General features: G+C 53.7%; 4 protein-coding genes across 9 annotated transcripts in view; 1 reads left to right on the forward strand and 3 right to left on the reverse strand.

Moving 5' to 3' along the window:
* Positions 1-1,005: 1,005 nt before the first annotated feature.
* Positions 1,006-10,237, reverse strand: LOC113958389 (ubiquitin carboxyl-terminal hydrolase 42-like). Of its 3 annotated transcripts, none has more exons than XM_027666576.1 (14): positions 10,208-10,237; positions 9,722-9,843; positions 7,924-7,985; positions 5,915-6,031; positions 5,130-5,330; positions 4,586-4,696; positions 4,411-4,513; positions 4,191-4,258; positions 3,964-4,034; positions 3,325-3,407; positions 2,969-3,083; positions 2,561-2,701; positions 2,270-2,370; positions 1,006-1,549 (listed from the first exon to the last, which is right to left on the reverse strand). In XM_027666576.1, the coding sequence occupies exons 2-14, from the start codon at positions 9,751-9,753 to the stop codon at positions 1,030-1,032; spliced, it is 1,725 nt and encodes a 574-aa protein (XP_027522377.1). In that variant the 5' UTR covers positions 9,754-9,843; positions 10,208-10,237; the 3' UTR covers positions 1,006-1,029. The 3 variants fall into 3 exon arrangements, with proteins under 3 accessions (XP_027522377.1, XP_027522376.1, XP_027522378.1); XM_027666575.1 differs by having other exon boundaries at positions 9,716-9,843; XM_027666577.1 differs by lacking the exon at positions 7,924-7,985 and having other exon boundaries at positions 9,720-9,843.
* On the reverse strand, positions 1,385-21,554 carry KLHL33 (kelch like family member 33). 2 transcript variants are annotated; one of them, XM_027666568.1, is made up of 7 exons: positions 21,370-21,554; positions 20,472-20,999; positions 19,331-20,264; positions 18,744-18,914; positions 17,600-18,175; positions 12,547-12,552; positions 1,385-1,395 (listed from the first exon to the last, which is right to left on the reverse strand). In XM_027666568.1, the coding sequence occupies exons 2-5, from the start codon at positions 20,992-20,994 to the stop codon at positions 17,605-17,607; spliced, it is 2,199 nt and encodes a 732-aa protein (XP_027522369.1). In that variant the 5' UTR covers positions 20,995-20,999; positions 21,370-21,554; the 3' UTR covers positions 1,385-1,395; positions 12,547-12,552; positions 17,600-17,604. The 2 variants fall into 2 exon arrangements, with proteins under 2 accessions (XP_027522369.1, XP_027522368.1); XM_027666567.1 differs by lacking the exons at positions 1,385-1,395; positions 12,547-12,552 and having other exon boundaries at positions 17,338-18,175; positions 21,370-21,551.
* GP1BA (glycoprotein Ib platelet subunit alpha) lies at positions 6,382-15,208 on the forward strand. Of its 3 annotated transcripts, none has more exons than XM_027666571.1 (3): positions 6,382-6,423; positions 11,842-12,327; positions 12,784-15,208. In XM_027666571.1, the coding sequence occupies exon 3, from the start codon at positions 12,787-12,789 to the stop codon at positions 14,887-14,889; it is 2,103 nt and encodes a 700-aa protein (XP_027522372.1). In that variant the 5' UTR covers positions 6,382-6,423; positions 11,842-12,327; positions 12,784-12,786; the 3' UTR covers positions 14,890-15,208. The 3 variants fall into 3 exon arrangements, with proteins under 3 accessions (XP_027522372.1, XP_027522370.1, XP_027522371.1); XM_027666569.1 differs by having other exon boundaries at positions 6,393-6,568; XM_027666570.1 differs by lacking the exon at positions 6,382-6,423 and having other exon boundaries at positions 10,806-12,327.
* A 1,923-nt stretch (positions 21,555-23,477) lies between the features above and the next one.
* Positions 23,478-25,879, reverse strand: part of NDUFA11 (NADH:ubiquinone oxidoreductase subunit A11) — a 2,810-nt gene continuing 408 nt past the window's right edge. The window contains exons 3-4 of the mRNA XM_027666585.1: positions 24,549-24,671; positions 23,478-23,689 (exon numbers count right to left, since the gene is read on the reverse strand). Of these exons, the coding sequence (XP_027522386.1) occupies positions 23,577-23,689; positions 24,549-24,671 (236 nt within the window). The 3' untranslated portion in view covers positions 23,478-23,576. The remainder of the gene's footprint in view (positions 23,690-24,548; positions 24,672-25,879) is intronic.

Genomic DNA, 25,879 nt, shown 5'->3' on the forward strand with positions numbered 1-25,879 from the left:
GCTGGAGGACGGGCGGCTCTGGGGGCGGCAGCAGCAGCTCAGCGGGGCCCGGAGCTCCCCGGGCAGTACCGGGCCCCCGGGGGCGCAGGGGGGGCAGTCCCGCAGCTCGCTCGCCCCCCGCGCTGGCGGCGGGCACCGGGTGCCCGCTCCTCCCGGCCCTTCCTCCGCCGGCTCCGCCCGCCCGGTGCCGCGAAGGCCGCGGCTGCTCTGTCACCTGCGGGCGCGGGTCCCAGCGCCCCCGAGCCCCTGCCCCTGCCCCTGCCCGCCCGGAGCCGCCGCCCCAGGTCTTGCATCTGGGAGCGGCTCGGCCCAAACGCGGCCGCCCGGGAGAGCCGCCCCAGCGCCACCGCGAATCACAGACAACCCAGGCGCCTCGGCCCGGCCCGGCCCAGGTGGGTGCCCCAGAGCCCTCCGCCCGCTCCCCCCGGCCCGGCCGAGCCCCGCACTGACCGCGGGGCCCTCACGCTCCTCCCGCCGCCGCTCCGGCCCCGCAGCGAGGGCGCCGCGGTCGCCACGGGCGACGTCACGTGACGCGGTGGGGGCGGAGCCACGCTGCTCCTCCCGCGGCCCCGCCCCGTTCGCCCCGCCCCTCTGCGGCCGCGAGCCTATCGCGTCCCTCTCTCAGCCCCCGCCCGCCCCCTCAGCCCCGCCCACCTCTCCCTCAGCCCCGCCCACCTCTCACTCAGCCCCGCCCCTCCCTGAGCCCCGCCCCTCCCTCAGCCCTCCTACCCCCCGTTTGACAAACGGAATTTATTAAATTCAATTATTCAATGCACGCGGCCCCGGCGGCAGCGTCCCGGCCCCGCGGGGATTCCACCCCTGCCCCCCGTGCCAGCCGTGCGAGGAGGCGGGCGGGTGGAGGGGGAGGCTTTCAGTGCGACTCGCGCAGGGAATGAGGGATCGGGGAGCGGGTGGGTCGGGGAAGGTGAGGGTCGGTGGAACATCCCACACCGGGTATTTCCACCGATTGCCCCAAAACCTAAGAAGGAAACACCCCGTAAATTATTCATGCGAGGCCAACAAGCGGTTTTAATCCTGGCTTTGGCTCTTCTGCCTGTTGATTCCAGGTGAATGTTTCCTCCTCTTCTTTGCTGACTGGTGGTAGTCCGTGATCTCCACAAACCGTCTGCGGAGGTTGTAGCCCTGCCGCAGTGATCTACCCTGTTCTCTCCGCCTTTGCCGTGGTTGCTTCTGAGCAGCGCTGGGTGCAGGAGCTCTCTGGCAGCTTCTTTTGGAGGGTTTTGAAGCTGTGCCATCCTGGGGAGCGTGGCCACGTCCCGGAGGAGTAGTTCTCTTCCTTTTCCTCCCTGTTGAGTTGTCGTAGTCGGTGCTGTTGACAAACCAGCTGCCCCACTGCAGGGATCTGCTCCGGGCCTTCTCCGTGGTGCTCTTCCTCTGGCAGCAAGTCCGTGTGGTCCTGTTGGGCAGACCCTGTGGTCCTGCAGAACCCGCCTGCTTGCTGCTGCCCTCACACTCACTCGGGAGGGAATGGGCATGGGAGGGTGTCGGTGAGGAAGCCGCCATTTCTCTCATTTTCAAATCAGAGCATCTGGATAAAAAAAAGAGTGACCTCTGTTTAGGGCATTCCTTGCAGACTCCTCTGGGATTCAGGAATTTTCTTGGAGCAGTTTTTACAACAACTTTACCAAAGTCACCAACGGGAAATTCGACTGGGGTCTTCCCACCAGGTCTGCCCTTGTCAGAGCAAGTCCTATCTCTATACCCTCTATGGCCCCCAGTTCACAGAATCCTAGAAAGGTTTGGTTTGGAAGGGTCCTTCCAAACCCCCTACCATGAGCAGGGACATCTTCTACTACACCAGGTTGCTCCAAGCCATCCTTCCAGGGGTGGGGCAGCCACAGCTTCTCTGGGCAACCTATTTCAGTACCTTACCACCCTGACAGTGAAGGATTTCCTTCTAATATCTAATCTAAATCTTCTCTCTTTCACTTTGAAATTTTTACCTCTTGTCCTACCACTATATTCCCTGAGAAAGTCCTTCCCCATCTTTCCTGGAAGCCCCTTTAAGTCCCCTTCTCTATGTGAGCCAGTTTCAGAGGGTAGAAAGGGAGCAGTTCACATAGGGCAGCAAGCCTAAAGCCCAGCAAGGGAAGAGAAGGACTGGTGTGGGGTAGTTCAGAATTGACAGCACTGAAGGATGCAGGGAGGAATTGTCTCCTATGGCCCTTCTCACACTCAGGAGGGTGAGAACACAAACAGCAAATCCAGGAAAAGGAAACACATTTGAACATGTGACACTGGTTATTACCTGGCATAGAACAGCAAATAGGCTTGCTGCCTGAGAACTGCGTGGATGCCACAGTTATCCACAGACTCATCATCCATCTTGTACCACAGTCCATTGCTGGCCTGCAAAGGAAGGCACCCATCTCTGGAGAGGAACTGCAGGGTTCTGAACCAAGAGCACACCGAAACAAACACAATCCAGCCGCAAAACAAACCTTCTCCCCCAGAACCCCGGCTGCAGGTAACACTAATGGGAAAGTTTGTCTTCCCCAGCACACATTTTTTCCCCTTCAGGAGGGAAGCTGGTCTTTACCTTTGTGTAGCAGAAGAAGTGTCCGTCAAGACAGGTGTCACCGCTGTGCACCACGACGGCGTATAAGGAGTAGAGGAGGGGTTCTCCAGCCATGTCAGACATGTATGGCAGAAGATCCAAGTACTCAGGATACTCCACAAACTACAGAGAGACCAAGTGGGTCAGAAATTATCCTGAACTACCATATTGAAATAGCCTTCAGCACATGATGGTTTGGGTGGCAGGAAACAGTTCTCAGCCAAAGCAGCTCTGTCGGAGCAGAGTCCAGGCTGGTCTTCCCACAGGAACTCTCCTCTCCCCATAAGGGAATGTGAAAAAACCCCAAATCAGCAGCTTCTGGAAGAGTGTACTGCTTTGGGGAACGTCATGCTCCAGGAAGAGCAGGTTGCCCTGCAGTTGCATACACACCGTGCTGATCTTCTTGCCAGTGTGATCAGCAGCCCTTTCCAGACACACCGTGAAGACCTTGGGCACATGATGGACTGTAACTCTCTTAGAGATGGTAACCTCCTTCTTCTCACACCTTGAAACCAAGCAGAGAGCCAAGTGCTGAAATGAACCCCATCTTGCCCCAGCAGGGCCAGGCAAGCTTCTGTGTCTCATATCCTTCCAGTATTTTAAGGCTATTCCGTGCCATAAGGTGATATTAAAAAAAGCTGCACCTCATTATTGTGCATTAAACCTGCGTGAGAACGTGATTCTCTGTGATGACATGCAGCTCCTTCACACTGGAAGTGTTAATATGTCATTAGAAATTATCTTACTTGCTACATTTGAAGCAGTTTCCTCCATCCAGCTCCTTGGGTGTCGCAAAGTCCTCCAGAGCTGCAGTGAGGGATGAGATTTCCTGGAGGAGGGAGAAAGGAGCCGCTGAGCTGTGGGAAATGCCCTCACCCAAACAATTCTGAGGAGTCAACATGAAAATCCAGGCAACCAATGCTGAGGAGACCCACCACGACCCCACGGGAAGTGTCCAGAAGGAGGCAGAAAGAGGGTGTGGTGATGGACATTTCCCTCATGTCCCCGGGGTTCCTGGGGCCATCCAGAGCTTTCTCTCTGTGCCACCACTCAACTCAGCTACTAATGGTGTGCAGGGTCATCAGTAGTGAAAACTGATTCAACCCATCAGCCTGGGAACCAGATGGGTGTGAAGGAGGGCAAAGGCAAGGAGGAGGAGAGTATGTCAAGGGCTCAGAGGGGATAATAATGCTACTTGTGCAGCTTAAAGCCAGCACCATGTGGAAACCAGTGCCATGGCCTCTGCAAAAGGATGTCCGTTCCCCTTCCCATCCACCACAAAACTCCCTTGAGCTCACAGGATCCACTTTTAAGACAAATGGTTCCGTTCTGGAAAGCTACAGGGACCTTGGAACCCCTTGAAGCACAACTGCAAGCCCTCTTACTTTGATATCCAAAAGGATATGCAGGAAGGCCTTGTAGGAATCAGAAACTGCTTTGCACCTCAAGCATGTGACTGGAAGGAAAATCAAAATGCTAAGTGAAGAAGAAAGTTAATTGACAGTGACAGTTTATGCTCTTGGTACCCACTATGCCAGTCACAGGACCATGCTGTTTATCAGATGGAAGGGCAAAAACAACGCCAAGGGGAGCAATAGTTGTGGAAATGTACCTCTGGATTTCAGCAGGCCCCCAAATATTTGATGAACAATGGTAGTTGTTTGAAAAGAAACGTCCAAGCTGGAAATAAATTGCAAGGAAGAGAGTTTATGGGGTTGGATGCCCTATATATATATATGGAATATATATATATATGGATATATAGGGATGGGAGCCCATCAAGGAGTCCAACAGGCTTGGGAACATTGAAGGGGTTATTTACTTATGCTTACTTGCTGCTTCCACTCAGACAGGCTCTCTGCATGGCCTTGAGAGCACAGCATAAGAACTCAAAGGCATCTCCGGCCGTGTCAGGCTCAAATTCTTCTCCTATGACTAAGAAAGAAGTTAATGGTTCTCCCCTGCAAGAAGGGGATAGGACCTGTTGAAGTGCCTGAAATGTCTTACGTTTGAGGTCCTTGATGACAGCCCTAGGCCAGATGGCACTGGCTGAGGAACGCAGGACCTTCCTCACATGTGCTTCCATGATGCACATCATGCAGAAGCCTTGCTGAAAACCTGGAGAGGAAGGGAGGGAAGTTCCTGGGGTTAGCAAATCACACCCAGCAGTAGGAAACCTAATGGAGATCTTAAAGTTCTAGGAACAGTCTTCGCTCCTCCTGTCCCAAGGTGCCAATGTCCCAACGAGCCCTGGACATTTTAGTGCACAGAAGATGTTCTTCAGAGGGAGGCTAAACTGGCACAAGTTTTCAGTGCAATGAGCCAAGAGGGTTTAACTTGCAGGGACAGAGACACGGGGCTGGAAAGAGGTGCCCTCCTGAAGATGGACACACCTCAATAGGACAAGCGTCTTCTAGCTCGTGTTCAAAGGACACAAGCTTGTGGGGCTGCCAAAGAAGGGTTGCTCTTCTCCTAAATGCAATTCCAGGTTCTGGGGATCCTTGGGATGTGCTCAAGAGATTTACAAGGAGCTGTTCCTAAAAGTACTCACACAACCTGCTGTGCTCACGAGAGAGCAGGTAGTTGGCCAGAGGGGGGGTGTATGTCAGGCACTGCAGGATGACATTGATGTAGCAGGTACTGCCCAGGTTGCGGAGTCCCGGCCCAGGTCTCTGTCTTTGCTGCCAGTCCATGCAAATCTCCTCTGGGGCAAGGGGAATCCCTTGTGCCGGAGTCATTCCCTTGGCAATGGCTGCAAGGAAATTACATTTGAAGAGATTTGACAGTACTGTTGCTTGAAAGTATATTCAGATCTTGAGTTTTCTATGGGAGCACCGAGGACAACAGCTCTAACCTCAACCCAGAAACACTGGGAAAGTCTAACACCCCACTAACATCTGCTGGCAGGGAAACAGTTTTGGAAAACAGTCTGTTCCACTGCTTAGTCTGCCAAAAGTCCAACAAAGCCACACTCTGATTTCTGGCCCTCAGGCTACCTCCTTTTCCCTCTAGAGCCTTGGATTATCAGGCCAAGTCTTCCCTTTTCCTGACTGTAATGTGAGGAAGGCAAGGAAGCACCGAGCAGAGACCCTGTTGTGCATGACAGCTCTTTCTGTGAGCAATGTCCTCTTTCAAAGTCTTGTGAACAGTGGCAGAATAACCAAATGCATTTTCTTGTGTCTAACCAAGACCACCTGTGTCAGTCTGGCTGCTCTCAGGAAGTACCCAAGATTTCACTCTGGGTTGTCAGCCCACTGACACTCAGGGATGAAGCACCAGCCACGTTGTCTGTGGGCATTCACAAAGTTCAAGCCTGATGGTAAAGCTGATACTCACAGGACTTGTTGCCTGTTGTGAGTGTTGCTCCTCTCACAAACAGATGGAAGAGCTCTGGATAACAAAGGATGTCAGATCCTCCTTCCAGAAAGATCAGATCAGCACTAATCCCATCACCTGTTGGGAAAGAACATAATTGTAGCTCAACAATTAAAAAACCCCAAATGTGACCCACAGAACAGCTTCAGCTGTAAAAAGGGTTTCATTGGTGCTTGTAGCTGCTGCCAAAGACAAAGAATGCTTGGAAAAATGCAGGCACACAAGCAGCAAAGAAAGGAGCTGGGTTATCTTGAAGGCCAGCTCAGTCCAACTGGCTTTTGCTGGCCTGCTTCTCAGGATACCAGGCATTGGGCAGGTGAAGTCCGAATTGCTGGACAGGTGCCACATCTCTGCCCCTTTGTGACGTGAGGCTGCAAGGGGCCATGTCACCTTGTGTCCACAGAACCCTGTGGCTGCCACAGCCTGGGCACCTCTCACACTTGGAAGTCACTGGACCTCCCCTGGCAAAGGTCTGTTCATCCATCAGCAGAGCTCCTGGCTCTCCCAGGAGCTGCAGCAGCTGGAGGAGTTGGAGGCTGCTGAGGGCTGTGAGCCTGGTCACTGCTTTGGTTGGCACACTCAGTGTTCTGGGGGCTTCTGTTTCATTCTTCCCAGGTACTGGAATGTGTCCTTGAGACTTGTGTCCAAATCACCTGGGCTCTTACAGTTCATTTCCAATGTATTTTCTCTGCCCTCAGGGTCGGCTTCAGGCTGACCCTGAACTAGCAGTACCAAAGGAACACCTTCAGCAACTGTGCTGGGTGCCAGGCCCCCACCCAGCTGCTCTCTCACCCTGGCTTGCTCATCTCACTAAAAAAACTCCAGGATTCTTTGGAAGCCACCTGTCAGGAGAGCGTGTTGGAATCCAAAGCCTCATTTTAGGGTGCAAACTCCTCACTGAGGGCTCAAAGCCTTATGTCCTTCATGTCCAAAACCTCATTTGGAAGGTGCAAAAACTGATTTCTAGGGTGTAAAATCCCATTTTAAGGCCATACCTTTAGTATCCATATATTTTAGTAACCATAGTCCTTTCTCAGGACATAACAGTTTCATTGTTAGGGCCCAAGAACTCCTGGTTTTAAGTCCAAACCCTCCTTGTTTAGGCACAAACCCAAGACTCATCTGAAGGGCTCAGAGTGTCATTTTGAAGGCCACAAGTCCTGTTTGGAAGGTCCAAAGCTTCATCTGTAGGGTCCAAAGACTCATTTGTGGAGTCCAAAGCCTTCCTTAGAGAGCCCAAAGCATCGGTCATTCTTGGACCCAAACCCAAAGAATGGCCAACCTCAAAGGATGCTTCATTACCACAAACTGTGTTTGCCCCCTGCAAAGCTCTGGAGGCTTAAAAGAAGGTTTTGAACCTGCCAGTTTGCAAACTAAGCCCTAAAGAGGAAGTTTTGGTCCCAGAGAGAGTCTGTGGAAGCTAAAAGGGGAGTTTGGGCCCAAGAATGACCCTTTGGACTCTCTAAAAAAAGGCTTAGGACTCTATAAATGAACCTTTACCCTACAAATGAAACTTTGGACCTTACAAATCAGGTACTACAGGTAATAAAGGTAATATAAGGTGGGTTGGAAGACAAGAAATTAGGATTTTGCCCTCAAGTGGAAGCTTTAGGGACAAAATAATTAATAGGTGAGATCCTACAAATGACCCTTTAGATCCTGCAAAGGAGGTGAACCTACTGGTTCCTCTCCCATCCCAGGAAATGAAGCTTTAGGCTGCCCAGGGAAGGTAAATGCCAGCAACAGCTTTCTGTCCTGGTTCCTTTTGTGTGGAAGCAATCCCTGGACATGTTCAATTTTGGACCTCAGCTCCTAATTTCTGAGGTGGTTTCCTGAAAGTGGAACGGGATCTTTTGAGGTGGGTTTCCTGCTTTCTGAGGAGAGCAAAGGGAACTGCAAGCCAGTGCTCCATAGCCAAGGGGACCTCCCACTTCTCTGGGTGGATGAGGAGGATAGAGGTGCTGTCCCACCTTGTGCAGCAAGAGCTGTTGTTGGACGTAGCCAGCCACTGTGTCCCAGGCAGCCATTTGCTCTGGAAAGCAAAGGAAAAACCAAGTTTCACTCTGTATCTGCTGGGTCTCAACCCTCCAACACCCCTGGGCATTGGCACTGGGCACTGCTGCCCCCAGCACTGCTGACCCCAGCCCCATGTGGAGATACCCTGAGGGTGGCTGCAATCCCCACAACACTGCAGTGGTGGGTCCTGGGGACACTCCTGTGGTGGCTGCAGATCCCTGCACCTCCAGGGGTGATGCTGGGCATCACGAAGGTGGGCTCTGCCCCCTCCCACAAGTCCATCTTGGTCTGCCTCACACCGGTGGGTTAATCCTCAGCGGCAACAGCCACGACAAGACATCCTGCAGCCCTTAAAACCCGAAGCTCCCCGTTTCAATTGGGAGGTAGAAATGCCACAGCTTGCCCAAAAAGCTGTTGAAGCTGAGCCACCTGCAGCCAGACTGCCTGGGCTGACACAGGGGACACCCACACTGTCACAGAGGAGGAAGGATGAGCACTCTCACCCTACTCTCAGGACCTACTTTACTCATAAGTGCGTGAGGAAATGGGTCTTGAAGTTTCAGAGAAGGCCAAACTGCAGGTGGAATCCTAAAGATGGGGCTTTGGTCCCTGACAGGGAGGCTTTGCAAACTAAAAAGGAAGGTTTGGGGCCAAAAATGAGCCTTTGGACTGTATAAATAAGGCTTTGGACCTCGGGCCTTAAAAATGATGCTGTGGGCCCTCTAAATCAGTCTTTGAACTTTAAAAGTGTAAGCCTTGACACTTATAAATGAGGTTTTGTAGACTAAAACCAGGATTTTGGACTTTAAATTGGCTATTTGTTCGCCCAGATGTGGGCTTTGGTGATTTAAAATGTATCTTGGTCTCCATACTTTTGAGGATTGCATCATATAACTAGGGTTTGTGCTTGAAAAACTTGGGGTTGAATCTGAAAAATCATCCTCTGGATCTTGAAATTGTGGTTTGGGCTCTACATTTTTTTTAATAGTTTTTTTGTTTGTCATTGAGATTGTTTGTCACAGATTCTGACCCTAAGAATGAGGGGTTTTTTAACTGAAACTTCTCAGCATTATCAACCCTGTTCTCAGCTCAAATCCAAGACACATCCCCCATACAAGCTACTGTGAAGAAATTTAACTTTATCCCAGCCCAAACTGGGACACAGTTTGGTTTCCAATAACCCCTTAGGCCCTTTTAGGAAAGTGATAGGAATCACTTATGGATGAAATTTCTTGTTTTCACGGGTCAAGAGCTGGCAACCCTTGCTCTTTCCTCTACAGATAATATGCAAAAGCCCCACATCAGGGATTTAAGAACACATGCCACATACCCCCCAACCCCACCCTCCCAAATGCAAGAAACAGTCAAACATTGACAATCAGACTCTTCTGAGATGGGAACAAATTATAACTTTATTTATAATAATATATAGTTATTACAATGTGATTACTATAAACTCAATAAAAGCAAACCCATACAATAGGGAGTCTCTTCATGTAGAGAAAACAGGATCTGCAACTTGGCTTTCAGCAAAATCAACCCCAAGACCAAACCCAATAGAATGATCTTAAAAATCACTATTTTTGGAGTTTGAACCCCACGTCCCAGCAGGCCTAAAAATGTAAGTCTGCTTTGGGACAGATACATTAAAATCTAACCCCTCAACAACAAAAATTAAGAACAGCTTTAACAAGATAGAGTCTGAATGCCTCTGTAAACTAATATCCATACAAAAAGTTCACACACTGACACCCCTCAGAAGGAATCCAATGCTTCATACTCATGTAGCTTCTCCTCTGCTGGCAGCTGTGACTGCTCCAGCCAGGACTCTGCTATCACTGATGAGTTCTTCAGGGTGTTAGCATTGGAGTATTCTGGAAACACCACAAATGCAGAAAAAAACATTAGTTAGTTCATAAGAATGGATGTTAATGTGTAATTACGTGGCACTTCAGAGAACTGCTTTACAGATCTAAAAGCCAAATTTTATGTGTAACTTTGAGCTTTTGCCACCTCAACACTCTAACAACACCTTTCAAGAAACCTTCAGGATTGATAACCAGACAAAGGCAGCAAGATTATTCTCACTTTTTTAAATAGCTTGAATGCCAAGAGGAAAATGGTCTCAAAAGTCAGCAAAGGAGTCTCCTAACACAGGAGGTTCTCTCCTGATCTGTCTTAAGTTGCTTTTGCTTCTATTAGGCTACAAAAGCAGTAGATCTTTGGAGAAAAACAAACCTCTGCAAAGTCTCACTTGCATAATCCAGATTAAAGTCTGACTTGCTCATCCTGCAACAAAAAGGCACTTGGCTACAACATGAAAACGTTGTGCCAGTGCTCTGGGCCCACTGCACTGTAACCTCATGTCACAGAACCATGGAACCATAGAATGATGGAATCATGGAATCACTGAACCACAAAGTCATAGAAAAAAATCTCCTGAGTTGAAAGGGACCCATCTGGGTCATCGAAACCAACTCCTGGCCCTGCACAGGACATGCCAACAATCCCACCCTGTCCCTCAAAGCTTTGTCCAAACACTCCTTGAGCTCTGGCAGCCTTGGGGATGTGACCAGTGCCCTGGGGAGCCTGGGCAGTGCCTCACCACCCTCTGGGGGAAGAGCTTTTCCTGATGTCCAACCTAAACCTCCTCTGACACAGCTTCAGGTCCCTCAGGTCCTATCTCTGCTCACGAAAGAGAACACCGACTCTGTGGATTCCCAAATCCTGCACCAAATCCTGTGCTCCATCCCTGGCTGTCGATGTGCTGACAACCTAGAGTAAATTCTGGGCTGTTTCCTGATAGCACTCAGACTTACCCAGGGGATTTCCATTAGACACAGAGCTAAAAATATCTTTTAAAAGTATAGTGCAAACACAAGAGAGGTCGATGATGGGTGGGAACTGGCAGAGGCCATGGCAGTGGGCTCCATGTAGGTGCTAGGGTTGAGCTGGACAAGCACACACCATCCTATCTGCATGCTGATGCACTCTGATCCCTCTTTTGTGCTCCCTCAGTACAATCTGATCCTAGGCTGCTGGGTTGGTTTGTTTTCATCATGAGTGACTCTGCACACCTTTGGTAGCTGAACTGTGTGGTGCCACAGAGGTGCAGCTTTTGATGACCTCAGGAATCCCTGGGAAATAAGGAAACGTTGGAAGTTGTTTCTCCCTGCTGGTGGGAACAGGCACTGGGGTTCTGCTGTCACAGAAGCTGGGGGTGTGCTCCTGGTGGGGTGCAGCTCCCTTGGCTGAGTCTTATGGTTCCTCTCTTGGCCCCTCAATGGGGGGGCTTTGCCTTTCTCCCACCCAGGCTGTGCTGCCAGCTCTTGGGAAATGGGGATACAGAAGGTGGGTGGTTTTACCACAGCACATAAGTTCCCCTCACCCCATCAGGGCAGTTTTCTTGCAGTTACAGGTTTTAAAACAACCCAGTAAAGAAATTTTCCAAGGGCACCTCCCCAGGGAAAGCTCAGGATTGAGCTCTCGTTTCTCTGTGGGTTGTGTCTATCCTCAGCCAGACAACAGTAGCTTTCAGACAAGGAATGGGACTATTCCAGGCAGAAGGGAATAACAGGATCCAAACTCTTGGTTTCTTAAAGGCAATTATGTGGAAAATGTGAAGTTGGAGCCTCCTTGGTCACTTATCCTTTGATTTCTGGGCTCTCCTCTAGTCTGAATCTTGCAACATTTTTTTGTTGAGGTCTGAAAACGAAGGGGGGGAAGCAGATCTTCCTCACCCTCAGCTCATTTTATGACCACCTCAACCCCCTCTCAGAAGCCAAGGCCAATGCTGACACCACTGAACACGTTTAGGTCCTGCCCATTTCCACTCCAGAAGCCAATGGAATTATTTTCCCCTGCTTCTGCAGGTCCTACAGGGGAAAAACAACTTGAGTAGCAAGATGAGCAGGATCAAGTGCAGGGCCACAACCATTTGCTGCTGGGGCAATGCCTCTGTGTGCACACAAAGGCTGCAGTTGACTTAGCTGTTGAAATAAAGTTGAGAATTTTCCAAGGAGATGGTGGTGTAGCAGTGAGGTCAGTGTGAGGGCCGTGTGAAAGGGCAGGAGATGGGTTTGGCTGCTCAGGAAGCCACAGCTCCCTTCCCACAGCTGGGGATGCTGATAGTGGGCTGGGCAGCCCCCTGCTACAGCTGCCCCAGAGCAGTGCCTGGGCTGTTGCAGGAGGAGGCAGAGCAGCAGCAGAGCAAACACTGGAAGATCCACAGGTGAGTCACAGCGTCCACAGGGGTGCCACATCAAGGAAGACACATCTGTGCATGGGAATCTCTTTTTGGATGATTTGTGCTCCTACCTTGTGAATCCAAATCCAGCAGAGGGCTCAGCTGGTGTCAGGTAAGAGCATACTCAGGGAGCCTCTTTGACCCCACGGTTTGTCTGGGTTGGGCTGGGTGTGGGTGCACTGGGACAGGAACAATGCAGAGCCGTGGCTTTTGAACGGGTGAGGACAGAAATGCTACCCAAGAGGAGGAGGCACCGCTGCAATGAGGCCCATGAGTCAGGTTCTGACCCCCCTACAGAGGAGAGCAATGTGAGCAAAAGGGCAGAAATGACATCTCCTTGCTGAGCCTGCTGTCCTCCAAGGACAAGGTGATGGGGTGGGTGCTGTCAGTAGGTGTGAGATTCATCCCTCTCTTCCACCCTCCTAGGGAGGAGCTGTGGAGCTCAGAGGGTCCCAGGGGGTCTGTCAGGGGATGCCAGCTCTGCTGCAAATGATGCTTGCACAGGAAGAAAGGCAGTGTGCAGGTGCATGCCTGCCCATACTCATGCCACTCGGCTCTCCCACTCCAGGCCATGCAAGTCCCTGCCCTGCTCCTGTTCACCCTTGTGGCCCTGATGCCCCCAGCCCAGGCCTGCCCCTCGGAGATGAACAAGGTCAAGGACCTCCTGGAGGTGAACTGCACAGGGAAGGCTCTCAGCACAGTGCCCCCAGACCTGCCTGCAGACACGGGCATCCTGCTGCTCAGTGCCAATCACCTGCTGTCCCTCTCCACCGCCGCCTTCCTGCCCCTCACCCAACTGCAGGACCTCGACCTGTCCTTCAACGGGCTGGTGACTCTGCAGACCGGGGACCTGCTGCCATCCCTGAAGGAGCTGATCCTCTCCCACAACAACCTGGGAACCCTGCCCGACCTGCAGGGCCTGCCTGCGCTGACCCGCCTGGCCGTGGCCAACAACAGCCTGGTGACACTGGCCCCAGGGGCTTTCCGCACCGTGCCACAGCTGCAGGACCTGGACCTGAGAGGCAACCGGCTGAGGACACTGCCCCAGGAGGCCTTTGCAGGGCTGGGGGCACTCAAGGACTTGGACCTCTCAGACAACCTCCTGGAGGAGCTCCCCAGGGAGCTGCTGCAGGATCTGCAAAAGCTGGAGACCCTCTGGCTCTCGGGGAACCTCCTGCGCACCCTGCACACCAACTTCTTCCCCGAGGGGCACGTCTTCATGTACGTGTTCCTCACCGGGAACCCCTGGCACTGCGACTGTGACCTGCGCTACCTGCGGGCCTGGATCCGGCAGAACGACGGCAGCGTTTACCACCCGGAGCGGGGCCTGGAGGAGACCAAGGTGGAGCTGGCCCCCAGGAAGGTGCTGTGCCACAGCCCCACTGAGCACCAGCAGAAGCCTGTCATTGACTTCCAGCCCGACTGCGGCAACACGGGGGATGCAGATGAGGGCGGAGAGGATGACTATAATTATGGGGAAGAAACAGTAGAGAAAACGGCCTTGACCACCTTGCCCCCACATCCACCCATCCCCAAGGAGCACACTACTATGCCCCACGCTGTTACCCAGCCTCCCCTCCCTACCACCAGACCTTCCTTGAGCACCCCTTGTACCTCCACCCTTGCCCCAAGCACTTTGCTTGTGGTGTCCAAAAGCACCAGAGCTCCCAGCACCACCACTCCTGGACCATCCAGTCCTCCCATCATACCCACATGGACCCTCAGCACTGCTGCTCTTACCAGCACCCTGCACAGACCCACCACCCCTGTCTCTGCCACCTCACTGCCTACCCCTATGAGCAGCACCCCTCCCAGCAACAGTGTCCTGCCCCAAACCACCCTTGCTGACAGTACTACCTCTGCCACTCTCATGGCATCCACTGGCACGTTTCTCACCAACTCCACAGCAGTGCCTTTGACTGCCACGCTAGAGGCCTCTTCCACTGTTAGATCTCCATCTCCTCCTTCCATGTCAGCCACCACCATGCTTTCCACTCGTGCCCCAACACCACCAGCTCCCCTGGACACCACACGTGTTACCCAACCCGCCCGTTCCTCCCCAGCTGCACGTCCTCCCCTCTGCCCGTGCTCCATCCCAGGACAGGCAGCGCCGGTGCTGCCTCTGCAGGCAGGTGGGGAGGGTCCACAGTGGGGGCAGTGGCTGCTGAGGCACTGCTGCCTCCTGCACTGGGTGCTCTACCTGGTTTCCTTGGCTCTGCTGGTCCTGACCATGCTGTCTCTAGCAGGCTGGCTGGCTTGGATGTGCCTGGTGGGACAACCCTTCTGGCACCGGTCCCTGCAGACCCAAGAGGTGCAGTATCCGCTGCTGGGGTGGGGGGAGTCAGCAGGAAGCCCCGTGATGCATCTCAGCAGCTTCAAAAGCCCCCTCCAGCGCCCCACGTTCTGCACCATCAAGGAAGTAGAGCTGTGCCCTGAGGTCACCTACTGCACAATTAAAGATCTGGGCATACAGCGCAGTCCTCCTGCAGGTTCCTCCTTCTGCACCAGAAAGGAGCTGTGGGTCCACCACAGTCCTCCTTCAGCCAAGCCTTTCTCCAAGAACCTGATGGTCAGAGACCTCAGCTTCCTGAGGACCCTGTCTGCTTACAGCCTGGACAGAGGTGTCAGTGCCATGGGTCATGTCAGAGTGAAATATGCTGGCAACACCATGTAAATGCTTCTGTATGCTCAGAGAAAGAGATGGAGGGTTGTGGCTCTGCTTCACGTGAACTTGTTTTACATGGGAAAGATCTGCTTGCCCAGAGGGAAGCTATCCAGCTCCTTCCTCTAGTATTCTCCAGCAGCCTGAGGTTTCTAGAGCTAAAATAATGACTTGGGTGTTTGGCAGGGGAAGATAGTGTCCTAAATTGGTCAGTGATAGTTTGGGGCTGCCAATGCCTGGTTTCAGGGTGAGGGAGGGCAAGCAGAGCTTCTGTTGTGCTCTGTGTCCCAGCTGCTTCTGTTCAAATGATGCATGCAAAGATGTGCTATGCTTCTCACTCAGTGCCATGTTCTTAATCACATAATAAATATTCTGTGCTTGAATTTCAAAGGAGTGCTGGTTTTATTTCATTGGACCTGCCACAGTCCTGGAAGGGCACAGTGAATGACAAATTTGCCTTCAGTACTTGGAATAGTGAAGACAGAGGAAAAGTCCATGGAATCATAGAATCATTGAATATCCTGAGTTGGAAGGGACCTTCAAGTATCAAGTCCAACTCTTGGCCCTGCCTGGAACACCCCAACAATCCCACCCTGTGCCTGAGAGCACTGTCCAAACACTCCTTGAGCACTGGGAGTCTTGTGGCCATGACCACTGTCCTGAGGAGCCTCTTCCAGTGCCCAAACACCCTCTGAGGGAAGAACCTTCTCCTAATATCCATCCCAACCTCCTCCGATGCTGCTCCAGCCATTCTCTAGGGTTCTGTCACTGGCCACAGAGAGCAGAGCTCAGTGCCTGCCCCTCCTCCTCTTGTGAGGAAGTTGCAGACCCCAATGAGGTCTCCCCTCAGTGTCTTCCAGTGTCCACCTCTTGCTGAACAAGCCAAATGCTCTCAACTGCTACTCATGCCCTTCCCCTCTAGACCCTTCCCCATCTCTGTGGTCTCCTTTGAATGCTCTCTAATAGCCTTAGATTCTTGTATTTTGGCCTCCAAAACTACACACTTATACCTGGATTCCTGACTTCTGCCCCAAACGTGTGATTCTTCCCTGTAGTGCTGAATCACATGGGAAAAGCCTCCTAGTGGCAGGTAATAAGCTAAGGAAGGTGTTGGTGTCTCTGCATGACCCACCATGGGAGTAGGACCCAAATGGGAGAGTAGGATGGGAGGCTTTGGAGGGCAACGGATGTGACTCGTAAGGGATCACGTTAGGACAAAGCATTCAGGGACTGGCATAACTTTGTGACCAACTGTGCAGATGTCACATAAACATTTTGGGAGGTGTGAAAAAGAGACAGTGGTCATCACTGATGGGGGTCGAATGGCTGGCCCCAGCACTGGTCCACAGATGCAACAGCTGGATCCTCTGGATCACTTTTGCAGCCTGAAATGCTGCTGCAGTTTGAGCTGCCCCAAAAGTGTTATCAAACTGCTGTGGGTCAGCGTGGCCTTCTGCCAGATTAACTACTTGGTCCAGGTAGCACAGGAACACGTGCCTGTGCTTGGCCAGCTGGGATGAGCACTCACCCATGTCAGTGTGTCTGCTGGCCAAGCTCTGGTTGTGCAGGTGAGTCCATGGACATGCACACGCTGTGTTTGTAAGCAGGCACTTGTCTGTCTCTTGGTGGTGTCCTCCAACCACACTGTCCTCTCTATTCCTGTTTCCTGGGATGACACCAAGGTGAGCAGCTCCTGTGCTGTCATGATCTGCAGCAAGAACAAGTCCCCCAATGGTGCCAGTGGGGGACAGACTGGCTGGGGAGCAGAACTGTGGAAAAAGACCTGTGTGTCTCTGTGGACAGAAAGGTGAACAAGGTTCAGCAATCCACCCGGCAGCAAAGGGAGTGAAATGGAACCTGGGCTGGGTTAACAGGGTTAACAGCAGACCAAGGGGAGTGATTATGCCCCTCTGCTCAGCACTTATTAGACTACACCTAAAATACTATTTTGGGGAGCCATGAGAACCTCCCCACCTTCCCCTACATGTCTGAGGTCACCCAATTCTCTCCCCAAAGGTACCACTGGTACCCCAGTACCTCCTAGAACCCACATTACCTCTGCCTCTCCTTGCAAGTCCTCCCTGGAATTCCCTCACTTCTCCACACAGCACTCCAGGTCACTCCAGGAATCCAAAACCACCCAGGAACCCTGAAGCCCCTAGGACCCCCTACTGTACCCTATCTACTCCACCATCAAATCCCCCAAACCCTGGCACCTCCAGGACTCTGTTCCCTCAGGATCCTCCATGCCCTCCAGGATGCCTTTCAATCCTGAGACACATCCCCCCTACCCCACACCAGTGAACACAGGCACCCAGAGCCCCAGTGCCCACCACACACTTCCTGGTCCCCACCACCCATCCAGGACACTCAGGTCATTGGTCTCCTGCTCTCCTCCTGTTTCTTGCAAGAAGCACTTGGATGTCTGGGTTCCCCACCAGAAACAAGCAGATCCAGACAAGCAGTTCAGGAGCCACTTTTATTCAACTTGGGGCTGGGGGGAAACTGGGAGGGTTGAGTATTCCTGGAGACACAGGGTTACAGTATGGGGAATCTTTGTGTTGCACAGGATCGCCACAGTCTAGGTCACGTACCCTGGGGGTGAAGGGTTGATGGAAACTGAGGGAAGAACCCATTCTGGGGGAGGGATCTGGGCACTTTTGTCCCATATTGATGCTACCTGGGGATCCCAGTATGGGGTGCACAGTTTTTAAGCCCTCCTAAGTATTATTTGGAGTTTGAGGTGATCTCACAGGGGTCCTTAAGGCAGTTGGGGCCACGCAAGGCAGTGGGTACAGTGAGGACACAGGCCTGTAGGTCAGTATAGGCATGGGGCAAGGTGCCCCGGGTGATCCAGCGCCGGGCACCCGGCTGGTAGGCGTGGATCAAGTGTGTGTCCTGGTAGGTCTCATGACTGTACCCTCCCAATACAAGTAGTTCCCCTCCCAGCACAGCTGCACCCCCAACTACATGGGCACGGGGCAGGGGGCTGAGGACAACCCAGGTGTTCTGCTTGGGGTTGTAGACCTCAAAGGTCAGCTGGTCCCTGTAGCCAGTGCGCCCAGCCCTCTCACACAGGCCCCCAGCCACATAGAGCTGCCCACCCGCCTGCTCCATGATGTGGCCGGCTCGCTGGCCGTTCATGGGGGCCAGGAACGTGGCAGATGCACCCGGGACGTAGCGCAGCAAGGACGCCTGGCACTGGCACGCTTCGTCACAGCCACCCGACACGTAGAGCGCGCCGTCCAGGGCACACGCCGCGTGCCCACACAGAGCCATCAGCAGGGGCTGGCACCTCCTGGGCAAGGAAAGAGGGAGGGGGGAAGGGTAGGTTAGGCAGGGCTGTCCCACAGTGACTGACCACCCAGGGGATCCCCAGCGAGCCATGTCTCCATTGCTCAGCAGACAATGCTGGCCAGCACCCAGTGAGCCCAAGTGGGCAACATCAGCTGACACAGAACAGATACCCAAGGAGCATCACTGTTCAACACTTTGCAGTCCCCACACCGTTGGTCAACCCACAGTGAACCCCCTCAATGAATAACATCGGCCAACAACCCAACAGAGCACTCCTTGAACATTCTGCCAGTGAGATAATCAAACTACCTGTCTCATTGGCAGATGGCCAACAGACCTCCAGTAAACACCACTGGCCAAAACCTCATTTGCCACCCACTAGGCAACACCAGCTAATACCCAGTCCCCAAGGGATACAGTTGCTCAGCACCCCATAGACCCCTCCCAAAGGCCACTGGAGGCCTGTCCTCCACTGGAGGCTCAGTGACCCAAAGCTCTCAGTGGGTACCACAGCCAAGGTAAGAGGGTCCGAGGCAGAGGGAAGCAGGAATCTGCTGGAGCGGCCTCACCTCCAGGTGTCATTGGCCAGGTCATAGCTCTCCACAGTGTCTGTGCAGTAGAGCTCTCCTGAGCTGCCCCCCAGGGCATAGATGAAATTCCCAAGTGCCACGGCAGCAAAGCAGCTCCGTCCACACGTCATGCTGGCCAGACGCTCCCAGGAATCATCCATAGGCTGGTACCTGGGTTTGAGAGGCAAAGAGGCAAGAGACTACCTGTTACCCACCACACCAAAAGCTCATGTTGGCACCATTTAGGGCAACAACCCACCTACAACCTGTCAGTCCCAGAATGCCTTGGGGTCACATGGTAGCCTTGCGTGGGAATATCCCCTCCTTCTGGGCAATATCAAACCCGTAACGACCTGAGGCATCTCCACATGGGAGCCTCCCAGCCCCACCCCCAAAAAGCATATAACACCCAAGAGTAGGAGGGCACCTCTCACCCAACCCATCCCAGAACACCTTGGGCCCACTTGACCAGCTGCAATGCCTCAATATCTTGGGTCCACAGGGCCACTCTAGCTCCACCAACACCTCCTCTGATCCCGCGATGTCCTGGTGCCACACGGCAGCTCCAAGTCCTCTATAGCTCTCACCTGTAGACACTGGTCAGGGTGTCATGGACCCCGTAGTAGTGCTTTCCACCCAGGACGTAGAGATTGTTGCCCACCACAGTTACAGCATGGCGGAATCGTGGGCCATCAGGAAGGTGCCCCAGTGCCCGCCACTCAACCTGCTTCACCAGCCCCACGGCGCTGAGGTAGCGATCTGCAAACCAGAGGTGTCTGCTGGGCTTCCGGGCAGCCAGGTTGCCCGTCACTTTGTCTCCACCACAAACCACCAGCACCTCTTGCAAGGAACGTACCCGGCACGGCAGCTGAGCCGTGGGGGCGAAACTTGATACCACGAGCTCGCGGAGGACCTTGGGGTCAGCCACCCCTGCAGTCACTGACGGGATCTTCTTCAGCTCCAGGCCAGACATGAGGGCAAAGCGGACAGACGACAGGACCTCCTTGGCTAGATCCTCCTGGCCATCTCCATTGGCCAAAAGCCACCGGGAGGCCGCTTCCAAGGCTTCCAGTTCATGGAGGACGTTGAGACCATCAGAGCGGAGGAGGCGAATGAGAAGGTGTGCAGGCAGATCCAGGAAGGCCGGTGTAGCCACCACACTGGGGAAGGTGGCCAAGATGTAGTTCTCTGCTGCTTGGCCCACCTCGTCCAGTCCATAAGCCACAGCAAAGGCCAGGACGTCCGGGACAGTTTCTGGAGTCAGGCCATGGGTGAAAACATCCAGGCAGAGAGTGAGGAGCCCCCAGGCCTGGTAGCGCAGGGAGGTCTCAGCTGCCTCCAGGACCACGGGCCATGGCCCTGCTACAGCTCCTGTGTAGGCAAAGGAGAGGAGGAGGCGCAGCTCGGCCGGGGACAGCCCTGTGACCAGTGGGGCAGCAGGGTCATGGGTGGCCTCCCGCATTGGGCAGGTGAAGAGGGCTCGGAAGAAGTCACAGGAGCAGCTCAGGGCCAGGCGCTGAACTATGGGGAAGGAGGAAGAATGGTGGAGGGCAGAGGGGGACCCTCTGCGCTGTGCAGCCCCCAAAACTCAGGTGTCCTGTCCCTGTGCCCACCAAACTCCCAACTCTGCCAAGGGGAGCAGCCCTGCAGGCACCTCTAGAGCCTCATCCCCACGAGGGAACTTGGCTATCCCAGAGTGCCCTGTCCCCCTCCTCACCCCCAGCTCACCTGGAATGACCTCATCCCCTGCCTGGAGCTGGAGGTCACAGCCCAGGCCCTTGGCATGGAGCTGCTCCATGGCTCTTAGTGTCTCCCACTGCTCCTCCAGGGCCTCAGGTTCTTCCTCCTTAGGGTCAATCTCCAGTCGCTGGGCACAGGCGGCCACCAGCCGGGGGGCCCCCAGAGCCCGGGCAGCCTCCTCCACCTCCTTCTCCTGGCCACGGGGCACAGTTCCCCGATAGGCAAAGGCGAGCACAGCCCGCCAGCCCTGCAGCGTGGCCCCAGGTGGCAGAGGGACATGGGGTGGGGAGTCCTGGCAAAGCCCTCTGGTCCTGCCCTCCAGGAAGCGGAGGAAGAAGGAGCTGATGGAGGCCAGGACCACAGCATGAGCCTTGTCACCCTCTGGTCCCACGGCCACATCCACCAGCTGTCCCACGGTGCGGAGGTTGTCAGCCATAGCCAGGAACTGTCCAGCATGGGCCCCATCCCGCAGGCTCCACTGGGTTGGGGCTGATCCCTCTGCAACCCACATCTTGCCTGTGGAAACACATGGAGGAAGAGGTCAGGGTGCTGTCCCCATAACTGGAGCCTCTTGCCCATGGCAGGAGTCCTGGCTGGAGATGTGGGGTCCTGCCACTGGCACTGCCCCATAGCAAAAGCCACTGGATCCACCACCAAAGCCTCTACCCCACAGCCAGGGCCACCAGGCTCTGCTACTGCCCCATCACTGAATCTGATGCTCCTTGGCAAAACTGCAGCCCCATAGTTGAGACCAACAGTCCATTTCAGTGCCCCACAGCTGAGCCTGATCCCCTCATCTGCCCCATCACTGAACCTTTAGCATGAAGCTACTGCCCCACAGCCAACGTTGCTGCCCCACAGCCCAAACCTCTGTCCCCAGTCAGACCTGCAGTCCTAGAGCAGATGCGACCAAGCCCTTCCTCTGCCGTTGCCCCATAGTTGACACTGCTGATGCTCCAAGAACAACAAAACCACTGGTCCCTGGCACAGCTCCCAGGAAAGGGCCTGTCACACCTGGGTGGTGCACGGCAGCACCTGCCTGTCGTGTGTCACACTGCCCCTCATGTCACACTGCCCCTCATGTCACACTGCCCCTCATGTCACACTGCCCATCATCGCAGATCAGGACACATCGCCCTGAGGGTTGTCTGTGACAGGTTTTTGTGTGCCCTACTCCCCCGCCCCACGGGTTGCCGGGGTGTGCTGGCTCCCGTGGCACACACTGCGTCACACACGGTGCTGCACCGCCCGCTGTGGCCCCCACACCCCCGTGTCGCTCGCTGCCTGCGCGGTGTCGGTGTCGCGTGTCCTCGCTCCGCAGCCCGGCAGGACCGTGTGCCGTGTCCTGCGCTGCTGCGTGGCGTGGCACGGCATGGCATGCTGTGCCCTGCACCCGTCCCCCCTTACCGCCTGCCGCCGCGCCGGGAAACTCCTGTGACCCCCCAGGAATGTGCCCAGTTAATTATAGCCCGGGTGGGACACGTGGCCCCAGGCAGGAGCTGGGAGAGGCTCAGGCAGAGGGAGGTCCAAGGCCCCGAATCCTGGGCTGGGGCAGTGGGGTCAGCAGGTTCCCTGAGGACAAGCAGCAGGGCCAGCTGAAGTTGCCAGGAGCTTCTGTAAACCCGGAGTTACCCTGGGCAGGTCCTGCTGGAGGTCTCTGGCCCATCAGATCCCTCTATAAGTCTTGTTCACCTCCAGAGCCCAGGGTGAAGTGAGGCCTCCTCAGAAGTCCTTGGGTGGGAGACAGACAACCCTCCTGCTCCCCCATCCCCATGGTGAGGGGTGAAACCTCTGCCACCACCCACTGTGCTTCTGAGCTGCAGCCCAGCCCCACTGACCCACACACAAAGGGCTGGGGGTACCAGCCCCAAGGGCACATGGGGATACCAGACCTTTGGCCCAGCCAAATGCCCCCAGGATGACCCTGCACCCTGCCCAGGACCCCACCTGCCCACAGAGAGCACACACCGGAGCAACACAGCCTGCTGTGGCTGTGACTGTGTCCCCCCTTATCACTGTCCCTTCCTCTTTGTTCTCTGGTGCCCCAATCTCCTTGTCTCCTGTTCCCTCCCCTCACACCCCCACATCCCTGTCCCACACCTGTGTCCCCCATACCCACATTCTCTGTCTCCATAACTCACACACCCATCCCCTAATGTCCCATCTCTGTACCCCAGTATTCCCACGTGTCCAGTTGAGTTGTAGTCCCAAAGATGTTTTCACAGCCTCTCCAAGTCCATTTTTCAGCATTTACCTACCCTGCCTGCCAGGTTTTTTTCCTTCTATCTAGTTAGAATTTCCTTACCTTCAACTTGTGCTTGTTACTTCCCACAACTTTGCTGCACACCTGAGCCTGCCCTTTCTGCAGCCATTAGATCAGCCCTTAACCTTTTCTCCAGGTGGAATGATCCTGTTCTCACCTCTCCTTGTGCATCCTGTGCCTTCATGCTCTTGCTGGGTTTGCTTGACATGGTTCAGTTTGTTCACAGAAAATTGAACCAGACACAGCTATAAGCAACCCGCTCCAGTTCTCAGATGGCACCCAAGGGTCCCTTTCAGCTTCAGATATTCCTCAATTCCAACCCTGAAGCTGTTGGCTCCGCACTTCCTGAAATGCTTTTTGGACAAAGCCCCCAGGCTCACAGACACCTTGTTGTGGGCAACCCACACCTCCTTCCTCACCCCACCTTCCCCATCTCAGCCCAGAGCCAAGCACCACTGCAGAAGCTTTGGCTCCAGACCCTCACAGATGGGCTCAGTGTGGTGCAATCCCAATCCCTGTCACAAAGTCCTGCAGGACCCACTGGAGACTACAAGGATCACCCTGAAGCTCCAGTGCAGCCCTCACACCTGTGCACACAATGCTGAGAGAGGGAGGCAAAACACAGAAATGGCAAAACACAGAAATCGCTGCAGGAGCAGCAGATCCCACTTCCCCTCCAGCTTTCTGCACCTCAGCCCAAACACCAGGAGCAGCCACACGACACCACAATATTGTGACAACTGCTGGTTTGACCAAACCTTTATTACACAACGTCCTAAGTACACAGAGCATTAGGAAGGCAGCTCACACACAGGGAGGAAAGGTGACATTTACAGCTTGGGAGGTCCCGCCAGCCTCCAGCCCTCAATGTTTGCAATCTTCAGGAGGGCTGCAGTGAATCCCAGCCCCAGACAAGCCGTGGTGCCAGCGAAGTAACTGCGAGCTGGAGAAAACACATCAAACCAAAAAAGACCAGTTAGGGCACAAGTCCTGTGCAACAGATCTCAACAGACTCTGCCATTTTTCGTAGGTCCCTTGACCATCAGCAACACTGTCTGCCCAGAGAGATTGGAAAAGTAACCTTTTTATAAAATTGAGTTTTCTCACGCTTTTAGCTTGCAATTCGAAATACCAATTTTGACAACCCACTGCCCCATCCCTTTACATGGGCAATCTTAAATGGCTCATTTGAGTGACAAAAGTAACAATCACTGCTTTGAACTTTCATCAGGCTCATCAACTAGGAAAAGTAAAGATAAATTCTATTTCACCATGATTACAACCTAAGTAAATCCCTCACTTCTTTAGGTTCAAGTCTGAATGCCTACAGAAAACAGAGCTGTGTTAGCATCTGCAGGAGCTGCTCAAGCCTGACAAAGGGCCACAGGAGCAACAGCAGCAGGACACAGCTTGTCCCTCAGACCATGTGAAGAATTCACAAGGCAGACATTAGATTGTACTTTGTGCATAAAATAAATCACACTTGTTGCCAAGAGAACACGTATTTCCACAACTACATTTTTCATATCCTGCAATTTTCAGGTATAACTGGTAGTTCTAACTGGCAGTATTAGGTCAGTCCTGCTTTCATTCTGTGCATCACTTTACGTTCCCTTCCACGTCCTCCCTCCTGTAGCCCTGTTTATTTTAGCAGACCTGTACAATGGAGTGCATGAATCAGAGGCTGAGATGAATCTTCACCAAAGAAGCCTGACACCAACATTATTTAACATTTTTCCCCAAGACAAAAGTTTCTAAAACCAGCCAGGGCTCATTTCATTGCAGGTGTTGTGCACAGTTACCTCTTGCTCCCACGACAGCTCCTGATGCACAGCCACCAACAAAATAGTCCAAAGGACTATGTGGCTCCTCCCGGACTTGGGCACTGAGGCAGGTACCTAAGCCAAACACAGCTCCCAGTGTAGCTGTAAAAGAGAAGTAAAAAAACCAAAACAAAACCCTCAGTGACCCGAGAATTCACACCGAGCATGATTTCGACACTCAGAGTAGCTACAAGGGACAATGAAGATCTGCTTCCCATTTCCCAGGGACATCCTACCCCAGCTGCTGCAATGAGACTCGGCATCATTGTCTCATCCAGCTCCCTGGGCTTCCTCCCCCTGTGGCAGGTGGGTCCCCCTCACCTGCACTCCCAGAGCCCCCCCTGCCAGCAGGTGAGGCACCACACCCTGCCGGGTGATCGGTGCGGGTGTAACAGCCCTTCCCGAGGAGACAATGGACAGCAGGAGGTACCAGAGGGGAGCAGAGGTGTCTCTGCAGCATCTCCCCAGACCTGCCTGGGCCCTGCACTCAAACTCAGCCCCCGGGTCCCTGCAAATCCGCCTCACAGAGCACAGAGCAACCCCGATGTCTCTGCTCTCCCCTGCAGACCACTGGTCCTGGCACTTTCCTCCTCTGCCTGCCTGGGGCTCGCAGTGATTTCTAGGTAGCAGAAAAATGGACTGAGTTTGTGAATTATTCTTTTTTTGTAAACTGATTTTGAAATTTAATTAAGGATTTTGAATTGCATTAAGACACTGCAAAGTAGCAGCATCCTGTTCACTGAATTATGCACCTTGTCCCTGCACTGATATAGCTGCAAACTCTGGTAAAGAGCTGCATCAAAAAAACCCGGAGGAGCTTCAACCATGTAGCTCTCCATCTGGAGCAGTCCCCCGAGTTCCCTGCTCTTCTCTTCACTGTTCACTTCCTCTTCTAAAGGCAATGCAAGACAAATACACGGTTTCTCCTTGGCTACAGAGCACGATGGGAAAGAAAAAAAACAACCCTATTTACTTTCCTTTTGTCAGTAAAAGCACTGCAGTACTTTTCAGCAAACGCAGTTTATTAGACACAACGCCTGAACATATCAAGCAAAAAAAAAAAGTTTGCTTCCACCATATTATTGCCCATAAACTGGCTGGTAAACGTCTTTCCGTTCCAGTGTTCCCGGCCAAATCCTGATCCAGGGCTGGTGGAGGAGGGAACACCGACACCGTGAGGGCGCGGAGGCGAAGCCGGGGGCAGAGCAGGGGGTCCCAGCCCTTCCCCATGGTCACACCGCCCGGGATCCCGGCCCTTACCCACGGTCACACTGTCTGAGGTCCCAGCCCTTACCCATGGTCACACTGTC

This window comes from Corapipo altera, unplaced genomic scaffold, assembly GCF_003945725.1.
Source record: "Corapipo altera isolate COAL_440 unplaced genomic scaffold, ASM394572v1 193, whole genome shotgun sequence".
Classification (NCBI taxonomy): Eukaryota; Metazoa; Chordata; class Aves; order Passeriformes; family Pipridae; genus Corapipo; species Corapipo altera.